This window comes from Aquarana catesbeiana, linkage group LG07 (assembly GCF_042186555.1).
Source record: "Aquarana catesbeiana isolate 2022-GZ linkage group LG07, ASM4218655v1, whole genome shotgun sequence".
Lineage (NCBI taxonomy): Eukaryota > Metazoa > Chordata > Amphibia > Anura > Ranidae > Aquarana > Aquarana catesbeiana.
This window is the reverse complement of record NC_133330.1, coordinates 221,274,056-221,295,535: the sequence shown is the minus strand read 5'-3', so window position 1 is coordinate 221,295,535 and position 21,480 is coordinate 221,274,056. Positions and strand designations below refer to the sequence as shown.

Sequence of the window (21,480 nt, the reverse complement as noted above, 5' to 3'; positions counted from 1 at the left end):
GATGGATAGCCTAAGGCTGAGGAATTATTATAAAGGAAGAAGTGGTCCCAACTTTGTGGTGCTCTCTAGCAGAGAAGTAGAGGGGAAGATAGCTTAAATGTGAGTTGTGCTCTGCACTGGACTGAAAATGCATCTGAGTAAGGACATTCCTTTATTCCAAGTGTTGGGCTTCAGGCTGGGAATGTGTAAGCAGGCCTCTGTCCTGGAGACATGTGTCCAATATGGTGGCGACAAAGGCAGGCAGGTGGGTGCTCTATCCAAGAAGAAGCAGGGCGGGGCATGTATAACTTGGCACCAATATCTGCCCAATGACAAGTCCCCTACATCTCCAGTGGGAGCAAAGTCAGTAATACAAATTTGGAAGGGTCCTTCATCCTTATTTACTCTATGCAAAACTTAAAAACGATATATAAAACTCTGCATATACGTTTAAAGTCTGCGCTGAGACAAAACTGTAGGCTGCAATTGCATACTTCCCTTTTTCACTCATGCTAATCCTTTGGCCTTAATAATTTAGGTCATTAACCCTGCATGGTAAAGATAAGGGAATCGCAAAACACTAAAACCTGAGCAGGCAAGAAGCCTATAAGAAGTAGGTCAATTCCATATTGTTTTTGTAGTAGATTATCTTTCAGTTTGGAGAAACTCAATTTTAAAGATCTTTAAAATAAATTACAGCAGAGTGGCTATGACCTTTACTATTTCTTTATTTGCCAATAAATTGTATTTTAGGGAAAGCTAGAAACAAATTCCAAGGTCAATCAATGCCTACAAAGCATTTAATTGATACTGAACAGGCAGGAGGTCAGCATGTACAATCTAAAAAATCTTGCTCCAGGCTCTTAAAAGCTACTAGGACAAGCCAGATTCAGAATTCGATGTTGGGGTTTGGGTCCATGGACTAAATAGGTTATGCACATATGGGAAGGGGCACAGTCTGCACACTGAAATTAAGCCTTTAGAAGTAATGTCTGTGGAATTCCCAAATTAACAGCAGCAGAATGGTCTGTACGGGAAACCTATACAAGTTTGCTGATATTTAAAGAGACCTTGTCACCAATTTAAAAATTGCAGGTAAAAGCACAGCAAAATCTTATCTTGTATTTTAAATGCTTAATTGCAGTTTTTTTTTTTTTTTTTTTTTTTTTTTTTTTTTATTAATTAATTTTATTCAGTTGCAATATGCCTTTGAACTAGCTAGAAAGTTTGACTACCCCAGGAGAAACAATTCTATAATACAGCCCTCTGCCTTCTTGCACATCATAGACCCCTCCATTTCTGGAAATGTCTAGTTACTGTCAGTGCTGGCCCAGCATTTTCGCCCCCCCCCCCCCCCCTCCATTCCCACAACCTTTATAGTGGATGCCAGTGGAGGAGCGAGGGGGATTATTATAGAGTATGACATTAGTGACAACCCTGGTGCTGCTGACATCACATCAAAGATGGCAGTGCCCTGTAGCAGTCTCAGGACTTCTGAAGGTCTACACAAGGTTTGCTTTTACAGGTAAATAACATAAATAAAATATATTCTTATGACAACCTTTTTATTGATAAGAACAGGTTAGTGACAGGGTCTCTTTAATGCTAAGTCTTCTTTTTAAATGTTATATCTAACCCCTTTTTTGCATTAATAATTGCAAATTACAGGAAAGCTTAAAGTATAAGTTCATATTTTGGGCAAAATTCAGCAAGTCCTCTTTCTAGGCTTCAACACAACTGGCTGGGAGTACCTTCCTTCTTGCAAGTCCATACATACCTTTCCCTGCTTCTGTCTGCAACCTAATCAGTAAAAATCTAGAGCTGGTCTGCCTATGACTGCGCATTAACATCCCAGAGACGTGATTGGGATGTACCCATATAGCAGGGGAGGGTCCCATTTAAGTCTATTGGGCGTTAGTGTGCAGTTACGTACAGGGAAAGTGCTAATTTTTAATGGCTAGGCTGCAGACAGCACGGGAGGCCATAGGTGATGAATGATGTAAGATCCAGAAACATTTGGGGAAGGGATCACCGCTCCAGGTGGATGTGTGGAAATGGCACTCTCCTCAAGGTGGAAGCATCAGGTGCAGGCTAAGCATATAGCAATTAGAAGAGGGAAGGTCTGGACAGCCGCACTCCGATAAAAACGCCTTTATTGTGCAATATAACAAAAGTACAAACCACAGCAGGGTACAGGATAAAAAACTGACGCGTTTCACACTCTCAACAGTGCTTAGTCATAGCTATGATTAAGCACTATTGAGAGTGTGAAACGCGTCAGATTTTTTATCCTGTACCCTGCTGTGGTTTGTACTTTTGTTATTTTGCACAATAAAGGCGTTTTCATTGGAGTCCGGTTGTCCAGACCTTCCCTCTTCTAATTGATGAATGATGTAAGTACAGACATTCGCAAAGGTGAGGGGGTTGACACCAGTGGATGTATTGAGGGGGCAAGGCCAACAGTTTCCCAAAACATGACCTTGTTCTTTAAACAATGGTTGAACAAGAAGGGTGGATCTCTTTATAGCTTGTATAAAAATAACTGTTACTACATATAAAAAAATGAACATGTGCAGTACTCAATGTTGTTACAAGTGCACTAGTACAATAACCTTACACATCTTTTTTGACTATCTTCTGATAAAGGCCAAACAAGCTCTGTACTCCCTTTCTCTTAAGTAGAAACATTGGCAACTGGGGAAAGGGTCAGAACAAGTCCATCATATTAGACTGCATGGGGATGGGACACAGGTTAGTTGGTTAGTCTTTAGGGATGAGGTCAAAAGGTAGCAGGAGGTCTAGGAATAAGTACAGACCTAGTCAAAAAATTGATTGTTTAGACCAGTGGTCTCCAAACTGCAGGTCTTTGCTTACCTTTATCCAACCCTTGCATACAAACAATGGGGCACCATTCCTTTCTCTGACACCAATGATGAGGCACTATTCCTTCCCCTGACATCAATGATTGACACTATTTCTCCTCCTAATACAAAGGACTGCTCCTCACACTGACACCAGCAATGGGACATCATTCCTCCCACTGACACTAATGATGGGGCACAATTCCTTCCCGATACCAATAATTGGCACTATTCCTTCCACTAATACCAATGATGAAGCATTGTTCTCGCCAAAGCATTTTCTACTCACACTGGCCACATTCCGCCCCCAGAGAGTCTGAAGGACAGTAAACTGGCCCTTTGTTTAGAAAATTTGGAGACCCCTGGTTTAGACCTAAAGTCACTATGTACCTGTAAATGCAGATTAAGCAGCTTGTGCTACTAAAGGGGGCCGATGTATGTGATAGCATTTATTTTCTGAGTAGGGAAGCAACATAGATGCTACAACAAAACTGCTGATTTACAGTTTAGGCTGTGATTGCCAAACCTTAGATCAATTTGACTAGACCAGCTCTAATGTGTATATGAACTTTTATCTAACCATAAAGCAGTAGTAAACCCAAAACAAAACATGTAATATAGTTCATTGCAGCTTACCAATCATTAGATGCGGTGACTGCACTATTTTTCTTTTCTAGATTTTTTCCTTCTGTTTTTACATGGTGATCTGGCCAGTAACACATCTCCTGTATTAGAGTGCCCCCACTCTGAATGAAAGAGCACAGAGGGCACAGTAGACAGCAGCATTGTCAGTCTGAGGGGAGGGGAATGTTAGCTGTATTAGTAGATTTAGATCTACAAATTGAAGCCAAACTCCAGCTAATATTTTACAATCAGTTACAGCACCATTTGTTTCCCTTTCGGATAAAGGTTTTACATGAATAGATAAAAGCTTATCACTGTAAGCACCCCCTGTCAGCGTTAAATGTTTTTTCTCAGCCATGTAAAATGCTACATCTGGAAAAAAAGCTTGTTCTTTTGAAAAATAACAGACTTACTGGCCAGATCACCAGATGAAAATAGAAGAAAGAGAGCCTAAGAAAGAAAACTAATGCAGTCATCACATCTAAGATTTAGCAAACTGCAACATAATAAATGTTTGCTTTTGGGTTTTAATACTGCTTAAAATAAGAACTATACAGATAACATTATAATTTGAATTGTTTCACCTACCGTTGATTGACAAAAGGTGTGGAGAATTCAGCTAGGAGTCGGAAATTACCAAAATATGGCAACATTCCTTCACCCTGGAAAGTGAATTGATGGTTGTAAAAATAATTGCTACAAACAAGAAACAGGATAGCACAGAGTTGCTGGACAAATTCCTTTACCTACAAAATAAAGTTATCAACGTTTTTTTGAAGGGGGAAACAACACAGTAGTTCAGAGTTATCGCAACATGAGCATTTCCCTTTTTATTTATTAGTTTTCCACTTTCTGCCTCAAGGTGATACAACCCAGCTTTACGGAACAATTATGACTTGAAGGGGTCATAACTCCATTTGCCACAAAGTGGAACTTCACTCTTTCAATCAACATTGACTATTTTTAATCCTTATGCTGCTAGCAATAGTAAATAGATATTATATTTAAAGTATATTATATTTACTTTTTTTTTATGTTTCTTCAGTTACTTCCTGGTTTCTTGCCTAGGCAAATTATGTCATACATCATTTTTGCTTTGTGGTGCTCAGATGCAATGTATTTCCACTTTAACTTGTCAAGAGGGAAATATGGGAACTGCCATTTCTGATCTTCTGAACTTGCTAGTCTCTTGTTTGTTATCCTGTCCCTCTGGCTTCAATACTTTCTGAATTACTGAGGCAGAACAAGTATGAAGTTCATGAAAGTCAGAAAAAACATTCTATATTATTCAGAAATCAACTATATTCCTCGTGTACACTGAGGCATTGCAGTGTACAGCATAGACTCCAAAAAAGAAACAATAAGGACGTGCCAGGGTGTGTGCAGCTATCCCTTGAACTGTCCAACAAGGGCTTCCAAACAATCTGAATCCAAAACATAAAAGTAAGGGAAGCACAACCTAGCGCAATAAACCTTCAATTGAGTAAACATAAACACACACAGTAGAATTGCACTCACTTGGTTAAAAGGAAGAAAACACATCCTGAAAAACTGTCTTCCACAACCGCTAGAGACATGGCATTGCTGGTATAGCTTCACCTGAGCATTCAGCAGGAAACACCTATGTGCGGTGTAAGATCCTGCTGTCACTGTTGGGAAATTGTCACCAACCTCCATCCACGCTTACAGATGATCCGATTAAGGAAGAAGAGACACATGGAGAACACTGGCCCCACTACCACCTGATCCGGCCTCCATGTCCGAGATGTGGAACCTCTAGGTTCTCAACCTTTTTACCCCAAAGGAACCCTTGCAATCATTTTCAGGTTTTAGGGAACCCCTGCTAAAAGTAGTCCAGTGGTGCTCTTTGGGAATTTGCCCCCTCCGCTGGTGGTGGACAGTGGGAAGAATGCTTCCTATACAGACATGGCTCTGGCTCTGTCAAGTGGTGTTGGACCTGGAACTAAGCAGGAACCATCACGATAGGTCAGTTAGCCACAGCTCAAGGAACCCTTAGCCACCTCTGGAGGAACCCTGGTTGAGAATGGCTGCTCTAGGTTATAGGAAGTCAATACCAGCCTCATCAGAACTCCAGAGCTCTGATTATAATCACTCCTTTCCACCTTGATCCAAACCCACTCCTCCACAGTAAACCGTGAATACAACTCTCAGAGATGTTGGACCTCTAGGTTATAAGAGGTCATTATCAGCCTCATCAGCACTCCAGAGCTCTCATCAGCGCTCTGATTATAATGATTCCTTTCCACCTGATTTAGGCAGGCTATACACGGTGCAAATTTCTTTCCTGCAACCACGGGTTGCAGGAAAGAAATGTGCACGATTCCCCCATCAACACAGACAGTGTTGATCAGGGAATCCCTCCTGTCGAGTCATTGTCTGCTCCCTGGGGGTGGGGGAAGCTGGGAGAAGACAGTGATTATCGCTAGCGGCTATAGCAGCCGCCTGTGATAATCGCAAACAAATCCGGCAGGCTAGTTGTACCCAAGTTGATTGAACGATCAACTTGGTACATTCAGCCTTCCCATTATTGGTTCAAATTTCAGCCAGTTCAGCAGTTCGGCCTAAAACCCACTCCTCCACAGTAAGCGCCCTTTTACACTGGTGTGCTTACATTTTTTCCTTTTAACCATGTGAGTGCAATCCTATTGTGTGTGTTTATGTTTACGCAATTAAAGATTTATTGCACTAGGTTGCGTTTCACTTTCTTTTGTGTAGAGAACAAAAAACTGAACTATGCAAACTTGTTCTGGACCATTATCTGAAATATAGAATATAGAATAAAATCAGCACTGGCAACCAGGCAGCTAGCATTTTTTAAAATGAGAGATCAGAACATAACAAGTTCTATACATACAGGCCTGTGCCTAGACGGCAGCATTATTCAAATTAGTATACAAATTAGGGTTTTTTTCCCATTGTCTGGAGTAAATCCAAAAACTATGGTAGATGGACTGCAAGCTGGGGCAGTTTAGAGGAGTCAAATGGTCATGCATCTCAGGCAACTTGCAGTTGTCTCTTATATCTTTTGTTTGATAGTTTTTACTTTACAACAATAGGTGTACATAAAGTAGGCACAATCTACTTCCAATACTGTGTTATGGAATGGATGTCTACAAATTGGTCCCATTCCTCATACAGTATCGACTAGCATTTGTCAGCATGATGATTCAATATAGCACTGGCTAAGGTAATACCATGTGCATCCCTGCTCTTCAACTGTTTTTAAGAGCTGCTTGGATCTTCTCTGGCACAACACAGATTCAGCCTCAGAAAAGCCCAAATTAGTTTAGCAGGTTTTGCTGTACACCTGCAAGGTCAAGGTTGAACATTTGGAGGTGAGTATTGACATACTGAAACTGCTAGTCACAACCACTCCACCAATGGAAGGGTTTTCTACCTCATATAAAACTGTGGAAAATGCCTTTAATAAGTCATCAAGGTGACAAACTGTTCACACAATCAGCTTTTAAGCAATGGTAAGTATCTGAAAATATGGAAAAGAATAACCTGGTGTCATTAATCAATTTTATTATTGCACAAGAAAAATGGCAACATGAAAAAAATACAAAAAATGTTAATTATGTGAACAAAGCCTTGCAGGTGCCACGTCTGACCTCTTTTCTTGATATAGAGAAAACAGAGTAGTGAAATAATCACCTCCATTCTTACAATGAGATATTATCAGACAGTGTAGTGAATTAAAATGAATGCAACCAACATGTATTACGCATTTGGTTTAATTTGCAATGGTTGCCTGTTTACAATTCCCATCTGGCACCAAGCAAAATGTAATCATATTTTTATTAGAATTCATAATATTGGCTAACATGATCAGAACAAATGCCTGTAGCAGTATCAGGGAAGAATTTAAAAAAATAATTTTGCTGTTCTGTCCCACAACATCAAATTTTCCAATTAAGTCATATAGGTGTACATTACATTCTATTCACCATTGGGTGACTCAATGATGCTGATTAACATATAAAAACAAATAAATATTAATTTTAATCATTCAACTACTTAAGTAAATGCTTAAGTAATAGTTGGTTGATCAATGTACTTAAAACTTTGTTTTGTCCAGCACACTGTTTTATCCCTTAGCATACAACAGGTTTATTATACTTCAGAAAACAATTGTTGGCCATTATGGTGATTTCCCATTTACATCCAAAAGTGAACTTCTGCTTTAGATCTACTTGCATAGCTATAAAACTGGGACCCCCACTTGTTCTTCCTCCCACTTATCTGCTCATTAATCAGTAACAGACCAAAGCCCACTAATGTTTATTGCTACTGTAAAATATCCCCCCAATTTATGGAGCAATAGTTTTTGTTCCATAAGAACCTTGAAGACCATAAGAAGAAATAGAAAGACCAGCGTCACTAGAGATTTAATATGTTGGAATTGTTGTCCAATAATTTATTTAACTGGAACAAATAAACAGAAAAAATGGAAATCTTGATTAGGATTTCTTAATGAATGTGCATTCTGGGTGAAAGAATGTATAATACCAGCAAGACTTACTTTTCATTGCTGCTTAGAGGAGGAGCCCGGGGGGGGGGGGGGGGGGGGCAAGACCAGCTGCGTTTTTGCAAAGAGCAGCCTTGTGCAGGAGTTCACAAGTGGATATATAGTGAGAAATCACTTTCATTATACACAGAGAATAAAGAACATAGCTTGGCCAGTACTATACAAGATATATTTTTATATAGGGCTAAAGCTGTACTGGCAGTGAACAGAATTCAGTGCAAATGCATGACAGGCACATGGCAAGTGCCCATGTGTATTACCTATATGAATTTGACTCTTGAGACGGGGCAGAGGTCTCCAGAATTTTGACAATTTCCCTGGCAATTCACCTCAGACACACACTACCAAATTGTGAGCATGCAATTGTCTGGGATTTAGGAAGATTTCTCATCTGATGCATGCTCAGAAGTTTGGAAATTGTACACCAGGAGTGCTCAACCTCCTGAAGAGCGAGGTCTACTTAAGTGATTTGGTAACTGATCACGGGACACAATGAACTATGGGGTTTTACTGCCCCCCGAACTGCAAATGTAAATGAGCCCTTACTGTCTTGAACCTCCTATAAGGCTGCTTTCACACTGATGCACTGTGATTTACCAGCACCACGGGTGCAGAGCAGTGCACCTGTGACTTTCCTGTGGGTTAGCTGCTTTAAGCCATAGACTTCTATTACATCTTGTGGGTGTGGTGCGCTTTCTGCATTCAGGGGTGCATTAAAGTGGAAGTCCATGCTAAAACTAAAATCCTTGCGTCTATAGACACCCACAATCTAACACTAACCTATCTAGCCCTGTAAAGAAAATATGAGTATACATACTTTTCTGAATCTAAACCGACCCGACACGGCTGTGAATTGAATGGGAAGTGATGTCACCCATAGAATTACTATGGGGCTTCCGTTATCAGATGTGTCCTCTGCACCCCCCTGCACAGCAAAGCAGCGGCTGGCAGCTTAGCGTGGGATCGGATCAGCTTTAGAAAAGGTATGTATACTATTTTTTTCTTTACAGGGCTAGATAGGTTAGATCATGGGTGTCTATAGATGCAGGGATTTTAGTGTTAGCATGGACTTCTACTTTAAGGTAAAAAACTCTTTTTTAGTTTTAACTTTAAAACCACTTTAAATCTCTTTTAATGACGAAGGCTAGAAAAATATTGTATTCCAATTTCAGGAAGACATTGGTGGTTTAAATGATCTAGTGACTTTTTGAGGACTCTTATATATCATATCCTTGCCTGATCTTTTAGCCTTACCTCTGTTTGTAAAAATACAAAATAAAGTGCAGTGCTTCTCTGGAGATTTTCCACATGCTGTAAATAGACTAGTCCAGAATAAGGAGTCACAAACAAATAAATTAGGAGGATATCCCGCTGCCCAAGTCCTCAAGGCAGATAAGAAACTAATGGGTTATTCGCTAAAACCAATAGGTTATTCACTTCAGCTGCTTTGAGTTTAGCTTAATTAATTATAACCAGTGAAAAGAGCTACATCTTTAAGGTCATTGCCCTTGAGCAGCAAGTTTGGGAGCAATAGCCTGTAGACTAATACGTATCGCAGTTCTCATGTAGCTATACAGATCGCTGATACAGTTTGCAAGAAGAAATATAGCAGCTGATTTTGAAAAGCCTTAATTATTTTGGAAACAGTATCTGTATATCAGCCCTATTACTTCCAACCCCTAAAAAAATTTAAAAAAATAAGCAATGTTTTCTGTTCACTGCTGGATGATATAATAAAAACAATATTAGATAATCACACATCACTTTCACTTCTGCTGCCTAATAACCATATACTGTCACATGACTGTAGAGAGGAATATTATAACTTCAATTTTAAAATGTAAAAAAAAAAAATAGTAATGATAATATCTATTGTATTAAAACAATTAACCATCTAAATAAGGTTTAAAATAAAACATGTACATCCTGCAAAAGAAGAAATTACCCCTTTTGTATTAATTAAATGTAAACCTTTTGTAAAATAAAAAAAGTTAAACTGCACCTCCGGTAAGCTTTTCTATTCAGTGTTCTGGTGTCCTAAATCCCTGTATCTGGTCACTGGTATGCAAATATGAACCCCGCATTCATGGCCATGAGCCTGGCCTCACCCCCAACTACTAACCCCCAATACTGCCCAGTAAAGCTGCCCATCACACTAATGGTTCAATAGTAAATAATATTACAATCATGTGCTACCTATATACTCCCTTCTGAGTGATAAATAATATGTAAATAGTAATTTTGAGTGGCTGTAGACCAATTGTGTTCCCACAATATACCAAGCTTGTACCCCTGAGGAAGTCATGTGACAGTGACAACACGCATAGGACGGAGCCAGATGACGCATTTGCTGAAACCAGGAGCGACATGGGAGCCACGACCAGCTGTCTGTTATCTCATAAGTGCATTGCTTTTTAGTTTTATATTTTAAAACTATATAGAACCCCTGGGTTGTATGAGCTTGGTTGCAGGAACTGTGATCTCTTAAAGGGCCATACACCTAATTAAAGTGGATGTAGTCTACACTGTCCTAAGTATCCATGGGAGGAAATGTGTGGAAAGACGCTTCAGTGGAATGGAACTAGAGTACAGTCCTGGAGAGGGAAAAGCGTGTTTGATCTGAGTTATTGGCAGGTCTATATTTGGAGGTGAGCGCATGAGTCTGTTGGTGGTGGGAGTCACTACACATTATGTCTATGGAATATTAACTGAGAGGTGGATATATGGAGAACAGGAGTCACGTTATAATAGAGACTGAAATATTCACGTTTATGATATTGGATATTTTCTATATTACTCATAGCACTGTTTTGATGATTACACAGTGCCTTGAAAAAGTATTCATCATTTTCCACATTTTCTCATGTTACAACCAAAACGTAAATGTATTTTATTAGGATTTTATGTGATAGACCAACACAAAGTGGCACATAATTGTGAAGTGGAAGGAAAATGATAAATGGTTTTCACAATGGTTTTCATAATTTTTTACAAATAAATATCTGAAAAGTGTGGCATGTATTTGTATTCAGCCCCTTTTACTCTGATACCCCTAACTAAAATCTAGTGGAACCAATTGCCTTCAGAAGTCACCTAAATAGTAAATAGAGTTCACCTGTGTGTAATTTCATCTCAGTATAACTACAGCTGTTCTGTGAAGCCCTCAGAGGTTTGTTAGAGAACCTTAGGGAAGAAACAGCACCATGAAGGCCAAGGAACACACCAGACAGGTCAGGGATAAAGTTGTGGAAAAGTTTAAAGCAGGGATAGGGTATAAAAAAATATCCCAAGCTTTGAACAGCTCACAGAGCACTGTTCAATCCATCATCCAAAAATAGAAAGAGTATGGCGCAACTGCAAACCTATCAAGACATGGCTATCCACCTAAACTGACAGGCCAGGCATTAATCAGAGAAGCAGCCAAGAGGCCCATGGTAACTCTGAAGGAACTGCAGAAATCCACAGCTCATTTGGGAGAATCTCTCCACAGGACAACTATTAGTCGTGCACTCCACAAACCTGGCCTTTATGGAAGAGTGGCAAGAAGAAAGCCACTGTTGAAAAAAAGCCATAAGAAGCCTTGTTTGCAGAAGCCATGTGGGGGACAGAGCAAACGTGAAAGAAGGTGCTCTGGTCAGATGAGACCAAAATTGAACACAAATGCACGCCACACTTTTCAGATATTTATTTGTAAAACCATTTATCATTTTCCTTCCACTTGACAAGTGTGGTCTATCACATACAATCCTAATAAAATATATTATGTTTTTGGTTGTAACATGACAAAATGTGGAACATTTCAAGGGGTAAGAATACTTTTTCAAGGCACTGTATTTATTATTTATTTTTTTTATTGCATCTTATCACATGCATTTTTTATAATAATAAAATACAAAAAGGGAAATTGAATAAGGATTATAGCAGTGCCTTATATATATAAGATTGCAGTATTTTACTTAAAAAATTTAAACTTTTTTATAAAGATATACAAAGAACAATAAACACAGAATGCATAAAATATAAGCAGAGTAATATACAGACAATAATACTGGCCAAAGTATCTATATGTTTGAAATGGTCACTGATGCATGTCAAGTCCCTACATGTTTCACCACACAATGGCTTTTTCAGGGGATTATATGATCATCAGTGGCTCAAGGGGACCCCCACAAGAGGGCACGGAATCGGGCGGCCCAACCAACACAGCAAGGGGAGGTACCACTCATGCTGGATCCCAGGGGCGGCCACTGTGATAGTCACTTCAATGCCAGTGTGTCATATACGCTGAAGTTACAACTTTATAGTGGCCTTTTTTTGGCGACCCTGTACCTACATTTTTTCCTAGCAGAGTGTATCCTGGTCCCTGTATTCCTCCTGTGGTCACACGAGTGGTACCTCCCCTTGCCGTGTTTGTTGGGCTGCTTGATAGCGTGCCCTCTTGTGGGGGTCCCCTTCAACCACTGTTGACCACTGATGATCATATACACACTGAAGAAGCCACTGTTTGGCGAAACAAGTAGGGACTTGACATGCATCTGTGACCATTTCAACAATATGGATACTTTGGCCAGTATTATTGTCTGTGTATTACTCTTATTTTATGCATTCTATGTTTGTTGTTCTTTGTATATCTTTATAATAAAATTTCAATTTTCTAAGTAAAATACTGCAATCTTATATATATAAGGCACCGCTATAATCCCTATTCAATTCCCTTTTTGTATTTTATTATTATAAGGGATGAGGTGCCGGATCATATGAGGTCACTCAACCCACATCCCTCATAGCATTTTTTATAATGTTGCACATTGATGAAAGTTTTGGGGTAGGCACCGCAAAACTTAAAGCACTTTAATGGTTCAAAAGTGAGACTTAGAAGGCAGGAAGGGCTAGGTCGCTATTTGCATACCAGAATCCAGAGACTAGGATTTAGCCTCCTGTGATGCTGCCTGAGAAAGATATCTCAACATGAAGGCATGGGAAGAACCATGATGCCAGGTACTTTTTTTTGCTTCAAGTTACCTTTAATATCTATGAAAAGAGCAATGGTGTGCAGTGACCCATGACAGCCAATCAGAGGTGACCTTTCTGCGGCCGTCAGTGTGTGGACTATTGAAAATTATTTCTGAGAGATATTGCAATCCATTGCTCCTACTGTCTTGTTTAGGAACCTCAATTTGCTCAATGTCAGAGACCACTGGCACAGCCTACCGAATGGTTTCACAACAGTATGAAAAATGACAAACACAGCCTACTTGCCTAGCAAATTGTGAAAAACTATAAAATGTGAACAATAAACACCAGGAAAAAAGGAACAAGGAATGATAAAATGAAGGAATGACAGAAAAATAGAAAAGATGATCTGGCCCAGACAGATCATAAATGAGTCTTAAATAAGAACTATATTACCCACAGCAGCTAGTCTGGGTCTCCATTTCCCTTCACTATAATGTACTAAGACAGGGGTAGGCAACTTGCCATTCAGCTGTTTTGAAACTATAAGTCCCATGACACATTGCAAGACCCTGACAATCACAGGCATGACTCCTAGAGGCAGAGGTATGATGGGATTTGTAGTTTCACCACAGCTGGAGGGCCGAGGTTGCCTACCCTTGTACTAAGAGAATGAAAGGACAAGTTTAAGTGGTTTCTATGAGAAATAAAGAGTTCTTGTTTTATACACTTTCATAGATGAGGCCTACAATGATTTATGTGTAAAAAGTAGAGGAAAGGAAAGGTTGGTGTGCCTCTACTGCGCAAATGTGCTTGCTTATTTTCCAACCTGTGCTGTTACCATAAAAGCTGATTGGCTGCTGTTGGCCACTCCTTCACTTACCTGTCCATCAGCCCTTTAACATTAACCCCAATGTATTTTAGAGAACAGGAACGATGTGTGTGAAAAACACAAAATGGAGATGAAGATATTGTCAGCATCCCTTGCTGTTTATGGCCATAGAGAATGAACCCTGGCTGTATCGGAGTTGAAACCCTAACAATGCTTACCAAGGTGGTTCTTTAATGAGAAGAGGAATCAAGTGACCTCTTTCTTCTAAGAGGCTACACTAGTAAGACATACTTACAGCTTTATCAGCGTACATAAACCTAAAAGGCAAGAGGTGACTTCAACGCAACATATACGAACAGTCTTTATACCAGTACTCTTACATACTGGAAAATCCATATTCTCAAGCACTGGAACAGCTTGGCTTATACTATTAGTAGTACACACAGACAAGTCAGTAACTGGCTTAATATATGTTTGTGGAAGCTGAGAACATGAAACAGAATGAATAATACCCATCTGTTATGTTTAGTATTGAGTACAGAGAGTGAGGACATTAGTTGGGTTAACACAATACCATGCATTCAGATCACCATCTAATGTGATAGATTATGCTCTGACAATACATGTGATGTGACTTCAAAAATCTGCCCTTCCCATATAACGATACAAAAATATGGGATGTTTCTACACATTTGTTTCTTTGCTGTCTGTTCCTATTGGGGAACTTTTCCATCATTCCCTCTCTGGGAGACACGCCAGCAAGTAAGAGGATATCGCCCTTATGTAAAGGAAATCCTTTCTTGGATAGTTGTCATCAGAACAAGCCTCCTCATTGAAAGATTTACCTTCTTAATCATAAACTGATAGTTCTAGTGACAACTCAAAATTTTGGATTTGCCCTCACTTTTAGTTCTGTTGACATTGATCATCAGGGCAAGTAGAGAGGATAAATCTACCCAGTGAGGAGGACACAGACAGCAAAGAAAAATAATCAGAAAAACAAAAAAACCTGATTCTATCCAAAATAAAAAAAATACATTCTGACTTTAGATATACTTTGACCATTGAAGTTTCCTCCTACAATCTCAAGGTACTCCTACTGAAGGAGAAATATATTTTATTTTACCTTTCATACACATCTGAACTGAAATTTCCAAAAAAAATAAAATATGAAAACCTTCTATAAGATAAGAGCTTTCCATGCCATAATGGCACTTTGGTGAACGGCAGCAGGACCCCATGCCTTTAATACTTACATTGGTGGTCAGGTGGGACTACAATCAGTAAAATCCAGAGGCTACCAAAGAGAGGTTTGCATTCATATTTCCTCTGCAATACCAGATTTATCCAGCAAGTAAATGTCTGCCTTCAGGTCCCTTTTTGGGAAATCCCAAGAATTGTAGGAAATTCCAAGGCAAACAGGATATTTCCTAGGCAATAGACATTGCCTTTCCAGGACTATAGACTATACAGAACTATAGACTGTAGACTATACCTTCGGGGCCTGGTGGAGCATGTGACTCACTCCCCTAATTCATACTTGATAAGAATGGTGCTAGGTGATTGGCCTAGCTCTTACACATGGGGGCACAGATAAAATTCCCAGTCTTGTGTAAGCACCAAATAGAATCATTTAAAGCTTATAAAGGACTTTCTTTTTTGCCCTGGGGGCATTAAAGGTAGGCAAGCGTCTGCTGGAAACAAGAATTAAGGTGAGCCTGTTGCATTGGCCAGCATGTTGCATTGGCCAGCTTGGCAAAAACACAAGTTCCATTTAAATTAGTTATTTTTACTGTATCCTGTAGCAGGTGTCTGCTGTAAGAGATTAACTTGATCTGTGTATGGAAAGTTTCCTAACATAGGAACAGTGTGCACAGCTTTGTAACAAATAATGTGTCCACTCCCTCTGAACACCTGTGCTCTGTGTTATTTACCAAGATTCCCGTTACCAAGTGTGTATCACGTAGATTCTAGAAAGTCCCCCTGTAAGAATGTTCCTTGCAGAGTTAGCTTTCTAACGGGCTCCTTATCAAAGTCATTTCTGAGCAACATATTAACATTCCTAGAAAACTCTGACCTACAGTTGTAAATAGCAATAACTATGTTTAGAAGATAACTTGGTAACTATCCATAAAAAGTATTTCTGATATTGTCTGCAAGAATCCTTTAACTTAAAGCTGAACTCCAGCCAAAACACTAAACACAGATAAAATACATATAAGAGATGTTTTACCTATCAAAGGATTATTTTTTATCTGTATACGTTCCAGAGATTTACACAGCTCTGCCAGATAGCAAAGCCAGCCTAGAGATCCAACTTTCTGCTACTGTAGTTAAAGTGGTAGGGAAGACTAACTACAAATATTCCTAAAAATGATGCCTCCCCTCGCTTTCATGCCTTCTGCATTGCCTGTATAAAGTATCTGTTTAAATACCTATTTGTAATCTGGTCACATGATCCAGCAGCTACAGCTCTCGTTTGGGGCTCCATTCAAAACTGAGTGCTTTTCTGCTTGAAGCTTGTAGCTCTAAAATGCTCAACAAGCCAAATTCCATTCATTTCAATGGCCGTGTTCAAATCTGAGCGTTCTGCTGCCTGAAGCAAAACGCCTGTTGCTCAAAAAAGTACACAAGTTTCTTTTTGGCAGATTGGAGGCAGATTGGGTCCCATAGACTTCAAATGGAACAACTGAAAATGTGGGACATGAGCATTTTAAGAGCGTTTTGTCACACGTTTTCTGCTTAAACATCAGCTCTCCACCCTAACCTCCTCCACCCCTCTTCCCCCTAGTGCTTTCTATTGGTTAAACAAAAATGCCTGAAGCTATAAAACGCTGGTAATATGCTTTTAAAATGCTTGTAATACACTTCTAAAAATGCTCAAAATTTCTCAAATGAAAACACCTGAAAGTCGCACTGCTCTTTTGTGAATGCAGCTCAAGGGAGTGCTCAACAATGCCTGTAAATTCCTGGAGCCATGACATCAGCTGGCAGTTCCCATTGCCCATTCGTTGTCGGAGCTCCCTCCTCTGGATCTTCTTGATCACGTGACCAGACCGGGCAGGATTAAATGTATGCACACATACATTTTAAACAGGCTATTCAGCATAGGTAGGAGGAGGGTGAAAATGACATTTTTTTAAGAATAACTAAATTTAGCTTTGTCTTCCACTTTAAATTGTACATTAACCCTAACTTCTCTTATTTCCTTCCTGTTGATCTGCTGAAAATATAGCTGAAATTGTTTTGCTCTATCTGTTCAATAACTACAAAAAATACCTGAGAGAAACCTTGTGAGCTGATAACTTCATGACTGTTATACGTTAGCTTTTTCTCTCTACCACCTCACGTAGACCTTGTAAAATTGAGCACCGATCCACCCCTCTCTGCCTTCTGTGCCTCAAAATTGATCTAAAGGGATAAAGGGTGCAGGCCAGAGATTCACTGTTGAGATTCACAGAAATTAGCTCCCCAGTTTTGGGGCTCTCAGGAAGAAATCTATAGGTATACACAGGTCCCTTAAGCGGGGGTGTATTTGGAATGCAGTAGCCCTGTGTACAAGATCATTAGTTGGACCCCATTCCTCGGGAAAAGTAAAACTAAAGCTTCATTCACACTGGTCTTTGTGAAGCTGTGTAAATCTCAAGGAAAAGGCATAACTCTGGGCTATAAGCATAGACAGCAACAGTCTGGAAGGGCTATCTCTACTAAATTAAAAACAACTGGTCCTATCTCCCAAGAAGCATGGATTGGTACATCCCAGTAACTTCAAGAAGAAAAAGGGGGACAAAGAAAGGGGAATTTTGGGTATTTTACGGTACCAATAAATACAGTAATTAATACATAGGTATATAAAAATGTAAAATCTTTATTCAATATTAACCAACAATCACTATTCCTTAAGTCCGTCAGAGAAACAACCCCAACGTGCTTCAACTTGTTAGTCTTCCTCGGGACAACTTGTTTTTGAGAATATATAATCCCCCGAGGAAGACTAAGAAGTTGAAACACGTTAGGGTTGTTTTTCTGGCGGACTTAAGAAATAGTGATTGTTGCCATACACTTACATAACATATTATATTGAGCCGTTTTTATAGGACCCTTTTTCTATGTATTATACAATAATTTTTATGGTTAATATTGAATAAAGATTTACATTTTTATATAGATATGTAATCATTTCTATGTTTATTGGTACCGTAAATTCACAAAAATCCCCCTTTCTGTGCACCCCTTTTTCTTCTCTCTCCACTAAACCTGGCCTGTCATCACCTCCTCTTGATGTGTGGCCCATTGACAGAGCACCAGCACATCTGTCTATCCTAGCACATCCTTTTACTGCCTAGCCATGCTCTCAGGTTCCCCTCACAGCCACCCGCACCCACAACCCCCATACAAGTCAAGCACCTCACCACTTGGCTTGTGGTCCAAGCCAAGGCCTTCTTCCCCTCTCATCAGATGGCTTCAGGGAATAAAACAGCCAACAGTAATGGCCACACACAATATCTGGAGCCAACATCACTCCACAACAATGTCCGCAACAGAGAAAGACAGTGTCTCCTTTGAACTGCAGCTGAAAATAAGAGGCAGTGACTGCGGCTCATACAATGGCCTTTTACAAACCCGCATTTCAATTTTATTTTATGTATATTTAATATTATTTTACCCTAACGGCACATTTACTTTAACCCCAGAGACATGCTGTGTTTTACATCTACATAACATTAAGCTTCAGGCAGGGTAATATATAGAAAGCACCTAAGCCCAATTGAAATACAACTATTATGCCGCGTAACACACGGTCGGACTTTTCGTCTACAAAAGTCCGACAACCTGTCCGACAGACTTTTGACGGACTTTTGGCGGACTTGCGGCAGACTTTCTTACGTACGGACTTGCCTACATACGATCACACAAAAGTCTGACGAATTTGTACGTGATGACGTACGACCGGACTAAAATAAGGAAGTTGATAGCCAGTAGCCAATAGCTGCCCTAGCGTGGGTTTTTGTCCGTCGGACTAGCACACAGACGAGCGGATTTCTGGGTCCGGCGTAGTTACGATGTAAAGATTTGAAGCATGTTTCAAATCTAAAGTCTAAAGTCAGATTTGAGGCTGGAAAGGTCCGCTAAAAGTCCGGGGAAGCCCACCAGCTTTAGTCCGTCGGACTTTTGTAGACGAAAAGTCCGACCGTGTGTACGCGGCATAACACATTAGATGAGGGGAGGGCGATAGTTAATGGGGTATATAGATGTATGCTCTTATTTAATAAGCACACAGCAACAGACAACAAACTGAAACACACAGCAACTAATCTTTTATTGCTGAGACTTATATACTGATCAAGGTCAAATCTGATTGTTTGCTGTGGGTTACTTTACATCACTCCCACTGCTCTGCCAGATTAAATAATTGTGCTGATCATGCTAAAAAGGTTATTGATTGAAATGGATGGTATTTGTTTCATTTTAGTTGAAAATTGTGCAGTTTATTCTGTGCATTCATCTAGATTAGAGGATGCTCATATGGCTTTGTAAGGAACCCCTAAAGCCGCGTACACACGAGCGGAATGTCCAACAGAAAAAGTCAGACGGAAGCTTTTCATCGTCTATTCCAGACCTAGAAATAGAACATGTTCTAAATATTTCCGATGGAACCAATTCCTATCAGGAAAACCGCTCGTCTGTATGCTGTTCCGACGGACCAAAAATGATGCATGCTCTGAAGCAAGTACGAGACGGAAGCTATTGGCTACTGGCTATTGAACTTCCTTTTTCTAGTCCCATCATACGTGTTGTACGTCACCACGTTCTGGACGGTCGGACTTTGGGTTGACCGTGTGTAGGAAAGACCGCTTGAATGAAATTCCGTCGGAGAAACCTTGGGAGTTTATTTCGACTGCAAAACCGGTCGTGTGTACGTGGCATAATAGTACCTGCAGTGCATTATTGGTTTAGATCTCAGGAGGCACAGCTTTCAATGTAAATGACCAGGCAAACTCCTTAATTGGGACACACGTGTAAATAAAATCCTGACCAAGCTTCTAAGGCTGGCCATACATGGTCAATTTTCAAAATAGTTTTCTATTGAAAATCAGAAAATATGTGCGTTTTGTGATCCAATGGTGCAACCATTGATTTTGATATTCGGCCAACCAAGCCTCCAATTTCACCTCATGTTGAAATTTCCAACATGTCCGATTTCTCAAATTCGATGGCCGCACAAAATTTGGCTGTTGCTGCAGCCCACTAATGGTGTGAAATACAAACGAAAATTCTTAGTTAAGATTTTCGAAAGAAAATTCTTTCGAAGTTCGACCCATGTATGGCCTGCCTAAATCTTCCTCAAAATACTTTTTTTTTATTAATGTCTATGTCACGGTTCGGGGACTTCTCCCTACTTCCTGTATGACACCAGATTCTGGCTGCTCCCGTTTTGATCAATTCCCCTCACTCTGTGTAGGGATTTGGGATAAGGTAAGGATTACATTTTAAGGCATGTCAGGAGTTTAGTTTTAGTTTATGTCAGGAGTTTAGTTTTAGTTTAAAGTAGTATTAAACGCTCATCTGTTTTTAGCTAAAGACATTGAGCACAATAAATTACATATTTCATAGAAAACTATTTGTTAAGATTCTTACTACAGCATTTGCAGTTTACAACTTTCAATGCTACTGGCTCCTGCTCTCTTAGTGCTGCTTCCCTGAACTTCACAGGAAAAAGTTAAAGTGGTTGTAAACTGTGGGGCGCTTTTCTTTTCTGATCTGCAAGGCAAAGGCATAATGTGCTAGTAAGCATCACATACTAGAACATTATGTGGAACTTACCTGAAAACAAAGCATGACATTGCATCGTTGGAGGCCGCTTCCATCTTCACCCATCTTCCTTTGGAGTCTGTGGACTCCAGCTGTGTGACTGGCTGGAGCCGCAATGACGTCACTCCCGCACATGGGCGGTAGAGCCACTGTTTACGGCACAGGAATCTGAAGGAACGACCTGGGTGGCCATTCCTTCAGAGCGCATGCGCCGATGACCTTATCGGCTGCATATATCGTAAATATGTCATAAACGGCACACGTTTAGGAGATATTTACAGTACCTATAGGTGAGCCTTATTATAGGCTTACCTATAGGTACAAGTAAAAGACTGAAGTTTACAACCCCTTTAACTGCGGACAGTGCAGACTGGAGCCAGCCTGTTAGCTTTGACAATGGAGGGGGAAGGAGGAGCAGTGGAGTGCCTTGTCATTCTGGACTATTGGGCTGTGTGTTTCTGTTGATTCACACAGCATAGGGAGACACAACTCTAGTTCCTGCATGCAAGGGTGGCTCCACAGGATGTTGCAAGAGAAAGGAGCTACATGAAATAGGAAACCTGGGCAGCAATTACAGCAAGTTGTTTTTTTCCTTTTGGGACAGGGGTTTGTATCATCCCTGTAACTTCAAGAGAATTTGTTATTTTAAAAAAAACAACAGACTTAGTGGCTGGATAACCAGATGAAAAAGCCTGGAACAGAAAAATAATGCAGTCATCATATCCAAGAATTGGTAAGCTGCAATATTATACATGTATGCTTTTGGGTTTACTACCGATTTAAGGATGTAATAATTGTTACATTTTTAGGGTTAGGTTAAAGCAGATATTTTTCAGCGTAGGATAAGTGTTTAGGCATGAAAAGTT

At 39.9% G+C, this 21,480-nt stretch overlaps 1 protein-coding gene across 2 annotated transcripts in view; it reads right to left on the bottom strand.

Moving 5' to 3' along the window:
• The window catches only part of TLCD4 (TLC domain containing 4), a 129,716-nt gene that overhangs the window by 6,929 nt on the left and 101,307 nt on the right, over positions 1–21,480 (bottom strand). For both annotated transcript variants that reach the window (XM_073593080.1, XM_073593081.1), the window contains exon 6: positions 4,053–4,126. In XM_073593080.1, coding sequence (XP_073449181.1) covers positions 4,053–4,126 — 74 coding nt within the window. The remainder of the gene's footprint in view (positions 1–4,052; positions 4,127–21,480) is intronic.